Raw genomic sequence first — 18,468 nt, forward strand, 5'->3', positions numbered from 1 at the left:
CTCCCTCACACGCCAACTTTCACATTACTCTGCAACCGCGCGCATTACTAAATCAATGAGTTTGTTTACTCATGTCACTCACTTTAGATGTCGTGTAGGGCGATAAATTTGAACTCAGTTGGTGTACTGTACTTCATCGTAACCTAAGCACTAAGCACCAGCGCTTAGTTCGTGCTTTATTAATACCTTGGGTCGCTTGCGTTTTATCAGTGACACCACTGAAAGCTCTCTTGCACACCGCTTCACTTCATAAATAATAAGCGTCCTTTCAAAGTTGTGCCTTGACATGACCCGCGTACCTTGCTTACAAGGACAACACCAGTTAATAACTGGAGTTTGCGTCCAGTCTGGTGGTATGCGTCCAGGGCTGGGGGGATGTAGTACAGGGATCGGGGAGGGATGAGGTCCGGAGTTGGAGGGATTGGGGAGGTGTGGACTGTGTTGGAAAGATGAGGTCCAGGAATTGGAGTTGGATGGGGTCAAGAATTGGGGGGTCCAGAAATGGTGATGATGGGGTAAAGAATCGGGGGCGTCCAGAAATTGGGAGGATGAGAAATAGAATTGTGGAGAGGAAATCCGGAAATTGGGAGAATGAGGTGAAGAATTGAGAAGAGGGAGTCCAGAAATTGATTGATTGATTCAATTTATTATTAAAAATTTTTTTATAATAAATTGAATCAATCAATCAAGAGGGAGTCCAGAAATTGATTGATTGATTCAATTTATTATAATTTTTTTTTATAATAAATTGAATCAATCAATCAATTTCTGGACTCCCTCTTCTCAATTCTTGACCTCATTCTCCCAATTTCTGGATCTCCTCTCCACAATTTTATTTCTCATCCTCCCAATTTCTGGACTCCCTTGATTGATTGAGTACTTTATTCATGTAGATTAAAATATATACTGGTTTATACACTTATATACAAAAGCTTACAATACAGCAAAATTATGGATGAATTTACAAAATATAAATTAAGAAAATAATTATTGAGCTGAATATAATATGAAAAAAAAAACAATTTGTAATAACTATAGATAAAATAGATAATATTGTTATGCATCTACATAGATTGGTGGAGCTTTGGACATATCAATGTCCATTCTTTGATATTGGGAGGATGAGGAACAGAATTGGTGAGCGGAGGTCCGGAAATTGGGAGAATGGGGTAAAAAATTGAGGAGAGAGAGTCCAGAAATTGGGAGGATAAGGAACAGAATTGGTGAGAGGAGATCCAGAGATTGGGAGGATGGGTAAAGAATTGAAGAATGTGGTACACAATTGAGGAGAGGATATCCGAAAATTGGGAGGATAAGGTATCGAAATTGGAAGAAGAAGGTCCAGAAAATGTGAGGATGAGGTAGAGAATTGAGGAGAATGAGGTTCAGAGTTTGAGGAGAACTGGAGTGCATTTCGAGTTCTTTCGTCCTCTACCCTTCCTCTAAGTTACCTATAATGACCCCTAGGCCAGTTTGAATAGGAACAAAGAAAATAACAATGGAACTATTTTTTTCTGTGATGTAGCTAGCGTAGCCTACTACTATCAATACATGTATCACTTATTCTATTTAGTATAGTATAGGCACGAAGGAAAAACTATCATGTATTCTTTATCTTTGATATAGGCTGATGAAACCTGCATACTATCCTCATTTAGTCCTTTTTCTTAAGTACTTCTCTCGAATATGAATGGAAATAGAAATCTAAGTACCCTTTTTAATATTATTTAGTTACAACAATGTTTCGGCAATATGATGCCATTCTTGATAATCTATATATATAAAAGCGAAATGGCACTCACTCACTGACTGACTGACTGACTCACTCACTCACTCACTCACTCACTCGCATAACTAAAAATCTACCGGACCAAAAACGTTCAAATTTGGTAGGTATGTTCAGTTGGCCCTTTAGAGGCGCACTAAGAAATCTTTTGGCAATATTCCAACTCTAAGGATTGTTTTTAAGGGTTTAAAGTTCGTCTTTTAGCATCTATATTCTTCTTCTCCCAATCTCTTAATTATAATTGAAATTTCCATATCATATGTTACTATAGAACTATAATCTAGATAAAGTACCTCTTCGAAACAGTTGTTAACTGGCAACTAAATTAATAATTTTGTCAGGTTGGCATTAAGTTGAGTTGACTTTGTTAGGTTGGCATCAAGTTGAAGATTTAAATGCATTTATCGCGGAAAAATAATTGATTGGGCACTGCTACTTCAATCCTGGGAATATTATATTACTAGCCGTCAGGCTCGCTTCGCTCGCCATATCCGTTTAGCCAAACGTTTAGTCTGAACCCCCGACAGGATTGTCCTAACATATGATAAAAATGCTCAAATGAAAAATGCAGGCGAGCGAAGCGAGCCTGCTGATCTCATTCTTGGACGATCCAGTCGGGGGTCAGGGGGCGGAGCCCCCTGGCTAGACGTATATGGCGAGCGAAGCGAGCCTGACGGCTAGTGGCATCATATAGCCGAAACATGTTGTGACTGAATAATTTTAAAAAGATTATTTAGATATTCTATTTTCATTCATATTCTCATATATGTATCCCTCTCTAATAGTTCAGGCTATAGCTTATGTGACATTCTCGTACTTATCCTACTGTAAGTATGCCATCCTGTTTCAACTTTTCTCTCTATATTCATCCTCATCTCATGGATATTCTACTCTCCAAAAGATCATGTTCCACCCAGCGTTGTCCATGTAACAACAATCATTATTTCAAGAGTTTCCTTCAATAGACATGGTTTCTATAAATATTTTTCTTGCTCTCATGATTCTCGAATTACATAAAAAATGATCATCAACTAATATAATATCAACTTAGGCTACCCCAAAATAGCAATCTACTTATCTAATATTTTTAATTCTAATCTAATAATTGTGAGATGATACTTGTGATACCTGTCACACAATAGTTTACACCCCTCATCTCTAAACATTTGAGAAGGAGATAATTAAAAGGAAGGATTCGCACACACCTGTGACGTCATCAGTGACTGGCACACTGAAAATAATATGTCAATGAGTTTTCATTGACCCATATTTGATCAAGATTTGTATTTTCTTCCAACAATAAATCCATGTCCCACAATCACCCAACTGTGACATCTATCAAAGTTATAAACTGGGAATGCTCAGTCCTAATAAAATATTCACCAACTCAATCGATAACAATTGTAGAGTACTGCAGACTTGTTTGATCTTTGTCCAGTTCATGTCTTTCAATCTCTTCACTGTCCAAAAGTTTATGAATTATCTATTACTTTCTTTGACACAAATTTGAGCGGGATTGACTGAGTAAACACTGATTTAATCTATGATAATCATCATTGTGCATAAATTTAATCAGGTGGATTGAAGTGGTGTATGATAGGGACTATGGCCCGGTTGCACAACAGCCGGTTAAATTTGAACCGTGAATAATTTCACGAGAACCATTCAGAGAAGGCGTTTTTGAAAAGACAGCTTCTCTGATTGGTTCTCATGGAATCAATCACGGTTAAATTTTTTTTTGTCATAGACATTCAATTTCAGCTGTTTTCCATGCATTAAATCAAGCCGGTAAACAACTTTTTGCAGAACAAATAAGCATATGAGTCTCATTACAGCATACTCTACTGTAATGAAACCATATGTTTTCTTTACAGTCGAGTATGTTTCCTAGTTCCGAAATAGGAACAGCAAAACTGCTACAAAAAACCACCTTCAGCGCTCCAGGTTTGTCAACTCACACAAAATTTCTGATTCGTAATTTGTAGACTAGGTTATGTCTCAGAATGCATGTAGTAGCTTCAGCACAAGCAGGTAATGTTTTCTATTTCTCAATTATTCTTCTTTAGATTATTATGAAAAAAAAAATAGTGTATGTTACTTGGAAGTGAATATCTTTTGCAGTGCTCGAATGAAATTCTGGTCTAGGCTAACGCCTAGACTAGAAACATCATTCTCGCCTGCAAAAGGCCCCTTCCCGTACATGTGACGTAAAATACTATTGTTTTGAACTTCGGCTCGAACTTATAATTTGAAACACTTGAAACTGAATTTGGGAATCGTATATGCAACCTTTATTATTTGAACTCGTTATTTTAATATCAAATGAATGAATAATTCAATATGTTATCAAATAAATGAATAATTCAATATATCAAATAAATAAAAGAAGGAAGATGATTTTATAAACTATAGAAACTCCTCACAAAGTACCGGTCTCAATGAAATCCTCTTGTCCTCTAGACAATTGTATGGCAGTAAACAGTTGGCAACAATATTATATTGTGATAATTCATCACTATTATTTGCACTATCCATTGACAACATAATAATAATAAAAGGAGATATGATTCTTTTTCGATCATCGATCATCATTACTATTAAATAATTTTTTTTCCTATTTTAGTGATAATAATGTGAAATATTTCTTCTATGTATGGTTTCGAAGCATCTTAATTAAAAAATCAAATTTGTGAAAATAATGAAGGACTGTTATGGAGTGAAGTGAACAACTACAAGACCACTTAACCTATTTCGGACTAGCCTATGTGTAACTTCAAACTCTATTCAAATTTGGGAGAGGAATAGCACAAGGTTACTTATTTCTTCTCTCCCCATCATTCTGATGATATACTCATTGTATTAATCAATAAAGAATAATCGAAATTAGGGAAAGTACTAGTTTTGGGCTGTGCCTGTTGGTCCTTTCCCAATCATTCCAATGGATGGTGTTTCGATTATCAATGAATAAAAATGGATTATTGTTTTATCGCTAGTTACTCTCATTATTTGAATGAATTCGTCTTTCTCTGCCACTTGAGGAGGTGCTATCATAGATTAAGAATAGCGAATTTGTACCTTTGTTTTCTCAATGGTGTAATTCGAAGAGATTAGTGAGTTATAAACTCCGCGACAGTAGCCAAGATTTTCACAGTATTTTCTGTGAATACCCGACTAGTATAGCATTTATGAAGTATCAATTTCCTGCCTATAAATTGCCGACAATATGATAAAGATAGTTATATTCATAATAATGTAAACAAACATTAGCCTACATTGTCTCCAATATTTATTACAGTGTCATAAAAGATAATCTCTTGTGTTGCTTATGAAACTGCATTGAGATGCAATTCTTGTTACCACAGTATTTCGAGAGGAGCCAAAAATCAGTGTTTGGGAAAGAGAAAGGTTTGAAAAGAGTTGGAGTCACAGAGAGTAAGAGTAAGAGAGAGAGAGATTGATTGATTGATATTGATGGGTGATTTTTTATTTGAGAGTGATGGGAGTGAGAGTGAGTGAGGAAAAAAGAGAGAAAGTGTGAGAGAGTCAGAGAAGCTGTAATACCTTATTCTAGATTGCCTTAGCTTGAACTTGGGAATTCTTATCTGTTATGAAATAGGGTTTACTTGTTCTTTTTTCCAATGAAAGACAACATTGTAAATCACAGTGTATACAGTGATATGACACTATACTCCAAGGAGTTTGCCAGAGTTCTGTGAATTACAGGATTGATATCGATGTCTGAATTTTCTTTTCAAGAATTTTCAGATTACTAAATTGATTTATCTATTGTATATGATCCTCTTGATGTATTTGCTTTTTTGATGAGCTTGATGGTTGCTTTTTCGGTTGAATCGATCATTTTTCCACGTGATTATAAAGTATGCTTTCATCTACTACTTACATAGATCACGTTTTCGTATCACGTTGATTGATATAAGTTTGTTCCATAAATTTCTGAATACATGCAAGCATGTAGTCGAATACATTCGTCATCAATTGAAATAATAATTTGTAGCTGGAATACTGATACAAGACAGTTTTCATCGGTTGTTCCTCTGCATGAAAGAATTATACAAAATAGACGCAACTGGTGCAGTCATTTGAATAGAATGCCATCTGGAAGAATGCCCCTTGAAGTCCAATACTACAGACCTACTGGATTCCTCTCTCCAAATAGACTTGGAAATAGCCTAAACAGCCGAAATATACAAGATGGGTTGGTGATATTCTTTAGAACTAGATACAGGAATACACAGAGCAAATATACAAGAATGGGGTGGAAAATGACCAGAGCACGTTCCAGATTACAATTTTATTAATAAACTTATCCAAATTTACAAGTTCTCGAGTTATTAATTAGGCCTCGATTTCAATTTCAAAAAATAATTCATCATATTATTTATTAATGCTACTACTATGTTACACATTATTTTTCGTTGATAGTAATTATCAAGTCCAACGCAACAATAAAAATTCAAAAATAAAAAATTCCTCAACAAAATAATATTATAATCATAATATAACACAATCATTGCTTTGTAATGTTTTGGAATCTTTTAATACAGTATATTTACGGATTTTCATGCTTCTAATTTTAATTCTGTATGATTGATTATAAGGACTGGAAAGGAACAAATTAGGATACAATTTTGTCTCTTCTCACGCAATAATGCCACAGATTCCAGAAGTTGATTGGTAAGCGAAAAACAGATTCCAAACAACGTTCAAGAAGTAAAATAAGAAGAACTGATAACAGAAACTTTTCAAATCCATCAAAATCTGAAATTAACAGTCTGAAACATTAAAAGCGAAAAATAGATTCCAAACAACGATCAAAAAGTGAAATACGAAGAACTGATGATAGAAACTTTTCAAATCCATCAAAATCTGAAATTAACAGTCTGAGAAATTAAAAGCGAAAAATAGATTCCAAACAACGATCAAAAAGGAAAATAAGAATAGCTTATAACAGAAACTTTTCAAATCCATCAAAATCTGAAATTAACAGTCTGAAACATTAAAAGCGAAAAATAGATTCCAAACAACGATCAAAAAGTGAAATAAGAATAGCTGATAACAGAAACTTTTCAAATCCATCAAAATCTGAAATTAGCAATCTGAAACATTTTTATTAGCTTGGAAATGGAAAATTGGATTTGAGAAGGAAACAGCGATATACAGTGGTCATAAACATACATGATAATATCAGTGTAAAGTATTCTAAAATCTACAAAAGAAATAATATCCTTTGGCTTAATTTTCTGAAATGAGATCAACCTTCGATTGAACATTATGTTCGATAGTACATTTCTGTATCTTCACACTAAAACTAGTCATTATTAATACAGTTTCTTATGCGTATCAAAGCATATTTCTACGTAATATTACAATTTCATTCTTATAATAAGGATATTACAATATTATTATCATCTTCCTGTATCTACTAATACTGGTATTTTCTACATTAAACAAACTGTTTCTTTTTCAGAAACATTATTCTCATGGTAAGAAAAAATATTCAAATCATTTTTATGCCTCCACAATTTCAATACTGGTAATCAGTCAATCATCCAATAATATTCTCCATGCAAAACTTGTTGATTAATCAATATCAATTGCAGTCTATTATAATACTATACACGTCTTTATTACATTGAAAATAATAACAAGCGATAACAGAAAACAAAATTATATTTCAATCAGTTTCGAATTATAGCTGTGATACAAATCGCCAAACTGGTATTTACACAAAAATATTTATTGTAACAGTATTGTCTAATAATAGAGTCAATCCTCTTTACATTTCCAGTACCTAGGTCCAACAATTATTTCACTTTCATATTATAAAGATCTTGCAAATATCCTCAATCATTTGAAATTTATTTGAGACAGCAATAATGCTCCATGCCTAGTTTCACTCAAACTCTTGAACTTGATTTATACATTTTTGGAATAGAATTCAATGAGCAAGGTTGGAATATTCTTATGCTATCAAAACACTAGTGCATCAGTAGGCATACTGATCAGTTACGCACCAATTTCCTCCAATTAATAATCGGATTATCATCAATAGTATTGACAACAGGATAAACGTTCAAATCAAATCAAATAATTTATTGTTAAAAAACATTGGGAAATGTTGCAACAACTTCAAGATATTAACTGCAAATATTAACACAAAAACATATAACACGCCAATCAAAATTCAACTGCGAAAAACTCATCCACCTTATACAGACATTTGCCGATTAACAAGTAGTCCCTCAAATACGTCCTGTAAGATGCGATATCCATCACTCTCACGGACTCAGGTATGCAGTTGAATAATTTTATGGACATTTGCTGCCAGCTCTGTTTAGATAAATTGTAACGACAGTGTCTGACTCTAACTTTGTATTTGTTACGAGTGTTGTGACTATGGAAGTCAGAGTTTATTTCAAAATCTTGAATGTTTCTCCTAATGTAAAGCAAACATTCAAATACATATAAAGATGGCAATGTTAAGACACCCCTTTCTATATACAAATGTATATCATGTATTGTTGTATTCAATCTTTGATCACTAGAATTTTGATCAAACAAAATTAAATTTGAATTCATCCCGACTTCATATAAATTTTGCATGTAGAAAATATGAGATAGAATAGAGCAGAAAAAACGTTAATTGAATTAAATAAGCTACCTTGAATAGGCAAACCTCAGAACACGGTAACAAAGATAACAATGATTTATGTTAATTTATCAAAATATTTCAACCTTGCACAGAGATTCCCGTCATTCACATGTTTTGTTTAGCAGTAATATTCATCATGATACAATAATTTATTGTCGTCTCCCTCAAGTCTACTATCTCATGGAGATGTCACTTGTGTGCTGCTCTTGTTGATTTTTGGCGTTGCTTGATTCAAAGCCTTGTTCTATCACCTGGGCAAGGTTGTACTGAAATCACAAATCAGAAAAAACACATATTATTTCACTTGGAGAGAATCAAATCCAGTATTAATTATTTTTGAATATTATTCAGTGTCATCAAGTATTCAGAATAATTAATTGATTAAGTATTTAGTATTCAGTTCTTCATTTTGATCAACCAGTATTCATTATTCTTGGATATCAATCACAATAATTCAAAGTTTGATTATTTCTGAGTTGAAATTTGGAATTTTGTATCCATCAACTCGCTGTATTTATAATGAATGTCAATACTGCTTGCTATTTCATGAGAAATTTATTACTGTAATTAAGATTTCAGAAATATGCAAAATGCTAACTGAATTACAATGATATAATATTTTGAAGAGTAATTATTATTAAACGAAAATCCAAATTAAATGCTGTAATTCACCCCGAAGACTTCTGATACAACAGATATTGACAACAGGTTAAACAGCTAGATGGAAATTCGATGAGCGCTACTATTCAAAATATTTATACAATTATACATGAAGCTCGTCGAGCACACATGGGGATCATTCATCACCAACTGCAATATTGAGGTTACATTTTCGATGAATTCTAGAAACCGAATTAATGGTTGTAAACTTTGAAGATTTTACAGATTTCCATGTGTAAACTTTGAAGAGTATTAGTTAGGTGGTGAGTAATGGGAGATAAATTGGTGTGAGTGAGGAGGAGATGTTCTAGATGGAGGAGGAGGAGGAGGTGTGAGAGGAGGAGATAAAAATTGTGACAAAGGGAAACAGCGGAAGGACAGTGGTGAGTGGGAAGTGGGAAGTGTTGAGGAGGGAAAAAGGAGGAGGAGAGCAAGGAGGGAGAGGTAAGAGAGGAGGAGGAGGTGTGATGAAAGGAGGGTATTATTTGAAAGGGAGAATGAGAGATGGAAGTGAAGACTGGAAGAAGAGAGAATAAGAGATACGGGAGAACGCACTGTGTTAATAAATAATAGATAAGGATATAAGAAAGGAGTAGATAAAAAACATTTTAGTCGAGGGCTGCAAAATAATTATAGGATCTATAAGGCTAGGAATACAAGGCTACTTGTACAAAGAATGATGCAGAAAAATAATATGAAGATGAAGATGAACATAAATAAGAAATTAAAAAAAGGAGAAGGAGATACGGCAGCAGAAAAAGAGGTAGAGAGAGTGACCATAGACAAAAAATTATAGCAGAGTGACTACATGTACACCTTTTATCTATGATAAGACGTAGCGGAGAAAAGAGCCTAGGAATAGAATAGTAGAATACATTGTTGTTAGTGATAAAGGAGAGAAACAAGGAGACGAGTAGAAAAGAAGAAGGAAGAGAAGCAAATCATGAGGATGAAGAAGAAGAAGTGCTCCCCTCAATGTACTTTGAGAAGGCAATTACCCAGCCTGGGGTTTAGAGTCGTAATTAATGAGTACAGCATACACCTGAGATCTGCCAACTTGGTTCATATACTACCAACTCAGTCTATCTCAATCTCCATCTCTGTTGCTACCGCACTCACTCAAGGTTCTTATCTTACTCTTTCTCCTACTGTCACTTATGTCATCATTCTTTGTAGTTTAGTTTCTACAAATGTTGTTATCTTACTCTTTTCCTGTCGTTTTCTCCCACTCTCACTTCTATCATCATCCTTTACATTTAGTTTTTGACAATTTTTTTCTCTCTGACTCTCTTAAACCTTTGATAATACCTCTCTTCTAGTATCTTTTTTATCGCTTCTACCTATACTTCACTGTCTGCAGTATGTACCAATCCTTGACCCATGTACTCTGCACAGTGAGTTATAGTACCTGAACTCTGGCCGAATTACCTACCCATCGAATTTACCTTATTTGGTCATATTACCCATATCAATCATATAACAATATTACCATTCCACCATCATTAAAGAAAAGCTCCAAATCTATCAAGGTTTTAATATCCCAATGTTTTGCAAGGGTTTATATTCTTTATCACAAATGACAATGTATTGTCATTGTGATATTGTGTGTTGTGTATTGTCATTGTGATATTGTGTATTGTGTATTGTCAATGTATTGACCATGCAAGACCCATTGCATACTAACACCAGCCTACATTATAATGGAAACAAATTATATATTTCATATTCATAAAATAAATATAAAATTTTATATTGTATGATATATTATATTCCAATGTATTAATGCATTTTCACGTGTAATAATTCATCATTTCGACTTTCTGATTAACCCAGATACAAAATGTTATCATCTATAATGTATATACATTATATAATGTATATTTGGACTGTAAATTTTATGATCATTATAAATGTTTTTATAACCTCATTTGAATTATTTTTATCAAAATTAGGAGAGAAACAGTTTTGGGTTTATCCTGTTGATTATCTCCCAATAGATAATTTGATGTTGTAATTGTTAAATGAAATAAATAAATAAATTTTACATAATCTCACAACACGATACCATCCAATATGTATATACAGTGAGTGTATCTATTCATACTGTACAATGAGCTATACAGTCTAGTATATAGAGTTAGCAAATAGCACTTTAGATGGCTAAAACAGCATTGTGAATACCCCTAGTGTCATAGCTTCAAATCTATGCATATCAAAACAACTCAATTCCAGATATTTCATACAGTACAATTGGCTGACAGTAAGACACACTGAAACCATAGAATAATAATATTTGTCTCTAGATTATTCGTCTCTACTGAAACCAAGTCTATTTTATCAGTGGTTAAACAGTGTAAGCTCCAAATCAAGGCAACCCAAACAAGCGTTCCTTTTTCAGTCCAGTTTAGTCCGTTCCAGTTTGAGTTCAGTCCAGTAGTCCGTTTCAGTTTTAGTCCAGTCCAGTAGTCCGTTCCAGTTTTAGTCCAGTCCAGTAGTCCGTTCCAGTTTCAGTTAGTCCAGTGGCGACCAAGTCCAGTGGCTTGTTTATTCAAATTGACATGGTCTGTTCCAACCACCAACTGGATCAACATCATCTAAACGGCGCTAAGTGGCATTCGATGCCCTATAATGGCTTCTCCATGACAATCGGTTTAATGGAGAATGGAAACAGGAACGGAGGAACGGAGGAATGGAACAGGGAACGGCTAACGGCGTACCGATTAGTGCAGTTGACATTATTTGGCCATTGCAGGGCAGATAGTGGTCTGCTGGATGCTATCTGGATTCAATCTATCAATTAGTGCGATCGTACTGGCAACTTGTTTGGGTTGAGGGTTTGGTGGAAGTTTGGGTCTCATTAGGACTTCAATTCTTATCCATCGATTACACTCAGAGATGGACGAATTGATTTGTAATCAACATTATTCAATAATTCTTTAAATAATGACATACGCTCATTTGAAGTAGAAAAGAGATCAAGTAAAAGGAAATGGAGTGAGTGAGTGGAAGACGAATCAATAGAGACGATTTTAGATACTGGATTCGGTTCACCGTTGGTACATTACACTATTATCAATCTCCAGTGAACTGAAGGCTTAAACATTGAGCAACAGAATAATATAATAGTAAGTTTGAGTTTCTTTTCCCGTTTTAAAATTTTCAATTACTATTACAGTATTTTTCAGCTATTAGTGATGATTCAGTGAAGTATTCCTATCCAATTTGGTTTTCAACTTTCCTAAATTCTGAATTTCTAGTTTATAAATAATTTGGACTCAAAATTGGACAAAAATCGTTAAGTGTAAACATAACCTATTTTTGGACAATATCTATCTAAATTTGTGAAAGGAACAGTTTTGGGCTTTAAGCCTGTTGTTCCTCTCCCAATCATTCATAGTTGAGAATTATATTGTATCCATCAATGTATAAATAAATAGTATGACAGAACAGAGAAGCTCTACAATTCTCACGACCAATATTAGGAGTATTGGGACGTGTCAAGCCTCGGCCAATGACAGTCAAGATCAACCTCCATTGGTCAACAGCTAATGACTAATAATAGGGCTTTGCCCACACTATAAAAATAATTATCTCTGCAGGTTAATGTTCATGCTTTGAGTCTACTGGAGATTGATAATGGATTGACAACCAAAGACAGCAGGCCTGGTGACTCAATTTTCTCTAATAGATCAGTTATTTTGACAATATAAAGATGTTTCCATTCGATATTGATAACTAGAACATCTCCTTCACAACAACACACAAATATACTGGATTGGTCTTTAACTCCCATTTTCTACTCTGTCTTCCTAGATCTTGTGAAGTGGTAAATTGCAAATCCTTTATAGATGATGCAGTATTTTTTATATTTGTAAGAGCGGTCGCTAAAGTCCCTATTTTGCGAATCAATTCGCAAAAAAGTTAAGGCCGTCCGGCTCGCAAAATTGATGGGTTCAAACCGCAGCTCTAGCTCAGTGGTAGATGCATGAATTTTCCAAATATAATTAATCACCACAGGGTTCAATGACTGGTGATTAATAATTCTTACCGCTGCTTCCGTGAAGTTCTTGAAGAATACCAAGAAGGAAATCAAAAAGATAGTCGATGACTGATTACCAGTAACCATGTATCCAATCGAGAATAATGAATACCAACTATGGTTTTTTCTAGTTGATTTTTAAAACGCTCGCTATGAATACAGGTATTCACCAATTTATCCTTCTGAAATTCCTTAGAACTTACAACGCCAGTTCTTGAAGCTCTCTGGATCCTTATATGATATAACTGGAACCTTATTAATATAATTATCAATATGTTTTTTCTGGCGGACTGGTATGACTATCATCAAAGGATGATAAGTACTGGATGCTCTTAATAAAATCAATATTAATTGATTCACTAATTTTATATGCTGCAGAATATTTTTTCTTGGTACTGAGACAGCTCAAACTGTATATCACGAGATGAATTAGGATATAATAAAAACTTCTATGATTTTGTATGCTGACATAAAACACAAAATATATTCCCATAAAACAATATATATAAAATATTTATAATATATAAAAATATAATTTTTAATTCTGCCAATGGATTCTCATTATTGTTGAATTACAATTATGCATGTTTTTTCTTATCGCTTTAGATAATATAATTACTCTTTATCACTAATAACATTCGATTTTACTTGAGTGGTACTTTGACTAGGCTATCTTTTCTTCCTATTTTATAATTCCATTAAAGCTCAATAGTTCATTTCAAAAATATTTTGTGGTGCTAAAATACCACTTGACAATCTCTTCTACTCTCTTATTCATTTACTACTTCCTACATCCCTATTTTCTGTCGTGAATCATTTCTCCCGTACCTAGCTTTTATTTCCATCCATATCTGCATCTTCCATTATTTCGAAACATTTTCAAAACTTTTTTCTCCCCAAACAGGTTTTTGCAAACTTTGGGATTATTTTCCATATATATTTGATTTCTTGTAATGTTCTTCAGGGTATTATTGTGATTTCTTAGTTATAGCCTATGGTAATTATTTCAGTAACTATGGTAATTTCATGCTCTGTATATATTGTAAAAATGGAAAATGAATTGATTTGATTTGAACTTGCGAGCTCCTAGTCCTCCATCTAGTCAAAAGTAATAGTAATTCTAGTTCTCCACTTTTTTAAGAGAAACAAATTTGTAAATTGCGATTCAAATGTAAGTACTATGTTTTACTTGGTGAGCTTTTTCTCTTTTCTCGTGAGCTTCACTCACCTTCACAAATTACTACAAATTAATTACCTTCAATCTTTTCTCGGATCTACTTCCTTATCTTTTTCTTCTGATCCTATTAATATTCATTACACTCAATTCAGATACTCCAATTCTACTTTGTGTACCCTATTGATTTTCTGCATTCTCACTTACGAAATTGTGATACTATCGCTTTAATCTTCTCAGCTTATCTTCAACTCATGTACTTTCAAGAGTAAATGTTCTCAACAAGCTATTATTCTCAAAAAATCAAAATTCAATTGATACCTATAGGGTGATTCAAAAAAGTCTTTACAACTTTGAAAATTCATATAAATCTTATTAAACAAGGTGAAGAACTGGTTTTGGTGTTGTTTTAAAGAAAAACTATTAAAGTTTTTTCACCATAAACTGAAGATGTTTTTATGTAACTTCAAGTTTTTTTTCCTTAAGCTAAAGATGTTCTATGTGACTTCCGTTGGTTATCCTGCAGACATCCAATCGATAGTCGATTTCTTCCCAGACTTGCACTAGCATTCCAGGATTGGCCGTAATGCGCCAATTGCATGGCCCCCTCGTTCCCCAGACCTAATACCGCAGGATTTTTTCTTGTGGAGTTTCATAAAATATATGGTGCACGTACCTCCTTCGCCAGCCACTCTACCTGAACTTAGAGCAAGGATTTGTGCTGCTGTTGAGCAAGTTACACCTGAATTGCTAGTGCGAGTCTGGAAAGAAATCGACTCTATCGATGGGATGTCTGCAGGATAACCAACGGAAGTCACATGAGAACATCATCAGTTTATGATAAGAAACTTGAATTGTTCTCCTTCAAAACAACACCAAAACCAGCTCTTTATCTTGTTTAATAAGATTTTTATGAATTTTCAAAGTTGCTAAGTCCTTTTTGTATCATCCGTATAATTTAGTTGATCCATTGAAACAAATTTACTATCTCCTATTTCTTTATGTACGATATTTCAGTCTGGAATAACGAATTCCCGAACAACTGTCTCTGAAATTAGTTACACTAAATAGGTATCCCAAATTCTCCAATATTCTCTACTAATTTATCGCCAAGTTGTGACATTTTAATGATACAGCCATCAATTGGGAGGAAAGGTGTCTTACCAAATAGTGTTGGGCGAGCGACCACCTGAGGTAGAAAGCTTCATGAGAGCTTCATAATTCCCATGTATATGTAGTTTACAATATTATGAGGGGTTGGTTGAGTTTGGGTTGCTGGTTTTGGGTTGAGCATAACTTTCAAGTTGGGTGATGTGGGTTTTCACTTTTGGGGTGAGTTGGAAGGAGGAAGAGAAAGAGAAGGGAACAGGATGATAGGATGAGGGAAATGACTAGGAAAGTGAAGGTAAGAGAAGGATAGAGAAGAAAAGGGGATCAGGATGAGGAACAGAGAAGAGAATTGGAGGAAGGTAGGATAAGAATGTAGGAGAGAGTTTATGAGTGGAATGAAAGGAGGAAGGAGAGAGGAATGCTTAGGAAAGGGTAGGTAAGAGAAGGATAGAGATGAAAAAGGGATCAGGATGAGGAAGAGAGTAGGGAATTAGAGGGAGGGAGGATAGGAATGTAGTACAAAGTAACAGACTGTTGACAATGAGTGTGAGATGTGACTTAAGAAGTCAATCTTGAGTGAATATTACTCACTATATAGGTAGTTATATATATATATATATATATATATATTTGATAATATATATTCTACTAGGAGTAAAAAATCATGGGAGAGGAATAATAATGCTAAATATTCCAATAGAGGGATTGATACTCACGTGACAAATGACATGAGACACGTGATTGAACTGTGACGTCACTTGGCCCTGTTTGTACAGATCCCACGACTTGAAGAATCTCTCTCCATCCTCGTCAGGCACGATTCTCGTCCTTGTTTTGGAGTATGTCATCGATCTGAATCTGTTGGAGAGAAAGTACACCATTCAGAGCTTTATGAATACCGTAAAGTTGAATTTAATTCCATGGAATTCCATGGAAGACATTAATATTGCAATATACAGTTCAATTTTCTATGAAGATTTTATTAGATTTCATTGATAATCATTCTTTCAGAAATCTCAATATATATTCATGCATGATATGCAAATGAAACGTTACTACTTCAAAATCATATCTTTTCAACATAATCAATTTGAGATTAATCCACTGCCGGATTGACACTGTTGAATCGGTGATTTCATTTGAGAATTCTCAAAAACTATAAAGATTAGGACAAATATTAGATAATGAATCAATATTTAAGCTTCAAATCAGAGCTTAGTTCATTGATCAGGAGTCCTATCAAATTTGAATGAGAATGTTTCATGATACATCATCCAGAATAATCCTCATTATTGTTTTCTTGAAAATTTCTAGAGAATTAAATTGAATTTTGTGGCAATTTCAATGAAGTTAAAAGGAGTAGGCTATAGATGATAGGTTCGTCTGAAGTATTATATTCTCTAACAATATAGAATATAATTTTTTGAAAGTGTATCAACGATTGTCACTGTTTACTTCAGGTATTGATAAAGAAATAAACTTCATGATATAATTGATAGTAAGTATATTACTCGATAATAATAATAAAAATAATAATAACGATTGTCATATCAAATAAAAATACTAAGGAATTGTCTCTCTGATAAACTCAGAGATTGACAATGGTGTATTAACCGAAATCGGTCTTTCTAACTATCAATAATTCTTTGGTTTTTGACAATTTCTTAGTATTATCATTCAATATGAATAATTATCACAATATCAACTTCTCAACTGAACAAAAAGTGATTGTCATATCAATTGACCGATGACATCAATTGATAAATTTAATTGCTCAAGACCTTAAAAAATAGAGAGTTTTCAACGAATATTATATCATTATGCTATTATGCATCTTCCTCTTTTTAGATGAAAACAGTCTTCTATAATATGAAAATCCACCATAATATTAGTGAAATCTACACTCACCTCATGAGCATGTGATGTAGATAGACGGATCTACCTTTAGATCTGAGACACCTTATCCAACCACTGAAGGCCTCCTTGTGATTACTTTGTAGAACCATTGCTCTCGTGTAGAAATAGATTGCTTCCTCTGTCCTTTCTGTCAAAAAAAAAAAAAATGGAATTGTTTGTTCAGAATTCATAATTTCAATCGAAACTGATTTTTGAATTAGATTGTTTAAAGTCATTCTAGTGGGTGAATAGATGATGTGAATGGATGATTGCAAGAAACGTTTTCAATAAGAATAGCATAGAATTATAGAGATTCGAAAAATACACTCTATAGGAAGAACTCAGTCACAAGTACCTCAAAGAAACAGGAAATAAACTATCAATTTGATCGAAACAAGAAAATTTATCAATTAAAAACTCTCAAGTTCAAGTTGAGAGAAAGTTGTTCCTGTAGTGTTTTGTGAGATCTAGTAATATTTAGCAATATTCATAATGAAAACACGGGCCGGTTCCCGAGCTCGGGATTTAGCTAAATTATAGATATTAAACAACTGGAGTCAGAAAATTGGCTTTCCGAAACGGGGCATAGACGCAGTTTTCATGATCTCCATTTTCTAATTTATATTATTGGAAACGTTATTCCTTGACGAAATGAAACGTTCCTGAATAATTCAAATTAGCTGAAACTCTATACTTTCTTCTCTTTATTTTATTTTGTGATCAATTTTCTAGTTTTTCAAAATTTAATTTAAACGTGGACTGCGACTACACCCCGTTTTGGAAAGCCAATTTTCTGACTCCAGCTGTTTAAAGTCTAGAATTTAGCTAAATCCTGAGCTCGGAAACCGGCCCCAAGATATAATCAAATATTAAAACTTTCTATGCATGTGTGCTCTAATAACCAACCTGGACATCCAAGTTTGACTTAATTATTTCCTTGTGTATATAATATACAGTTTCCTTTGTCATAGTATGTTTGTTTGTATGCTATGACCTAGATGGATGGTTCTATTTTGTTTCGTTTTTTGTTATCAAGCTGACAAAGGTTAAAGACCTGAATATTTTTGTGAATTTATGTGTGTGTCTATGTGTTTGCCATACGCTAATAATATAATATACAACTTTCTATG

At 33.7% G+C, this 18,468-nt stretch overlaps 1 protein-coding gene across 2 annotated transcripts in view; it reads right to left on the reverse strand.

Moving 5' to 3' along the window:
- Nucleotides 1-6,083: 6,083 nt before the first annotated feature.
- LOC111043705 (protein O-mannosyl-transferase TMTC1) overlaps nt 6,084-18,468 on the reverse strand; it is a 287,369-nt gene continuing 274,984 nt past the window's right edge. For both annotated transcript variants that reach the window (XM_039439284.1, XM_039439285.1), the window contains exons 13-15: nt 17,351-17,486; nt 16,159-16,300; nt 6,084-8,725 (exon numbers count right to left, since the gene is read on the reverse strand). In XM_039439284.1, coding sequence (XP_039295218.1) covers nt 8,633-8,725; nt 16,159-16,300; nt 17,351-17,486 — 371 coding nt within the window. In that variant the 3' untranslated portion in view covers nt 6,084-8,632. The remainder of the gene's footprint in view (nt 8,726-16,158; nt 16,301-17,350; nt 17,487-18,468) is intronic.

Source organism: Nilaparvata lugens, chromosome 12 (genome assembly GCF_014356525.2).
Source record: "Nilaparvata lugens isolate BPH chromosome 12, ASM1435652v1, whole genome shotgun sequence".
In the NCBI taxonomy this organism is placed as follows: Eukaryota; Metazoa; Arthropoda; class Insecta; order Hemiptera; family Delphacidae; genus Nilaparvata; species Nilaparvata lugens.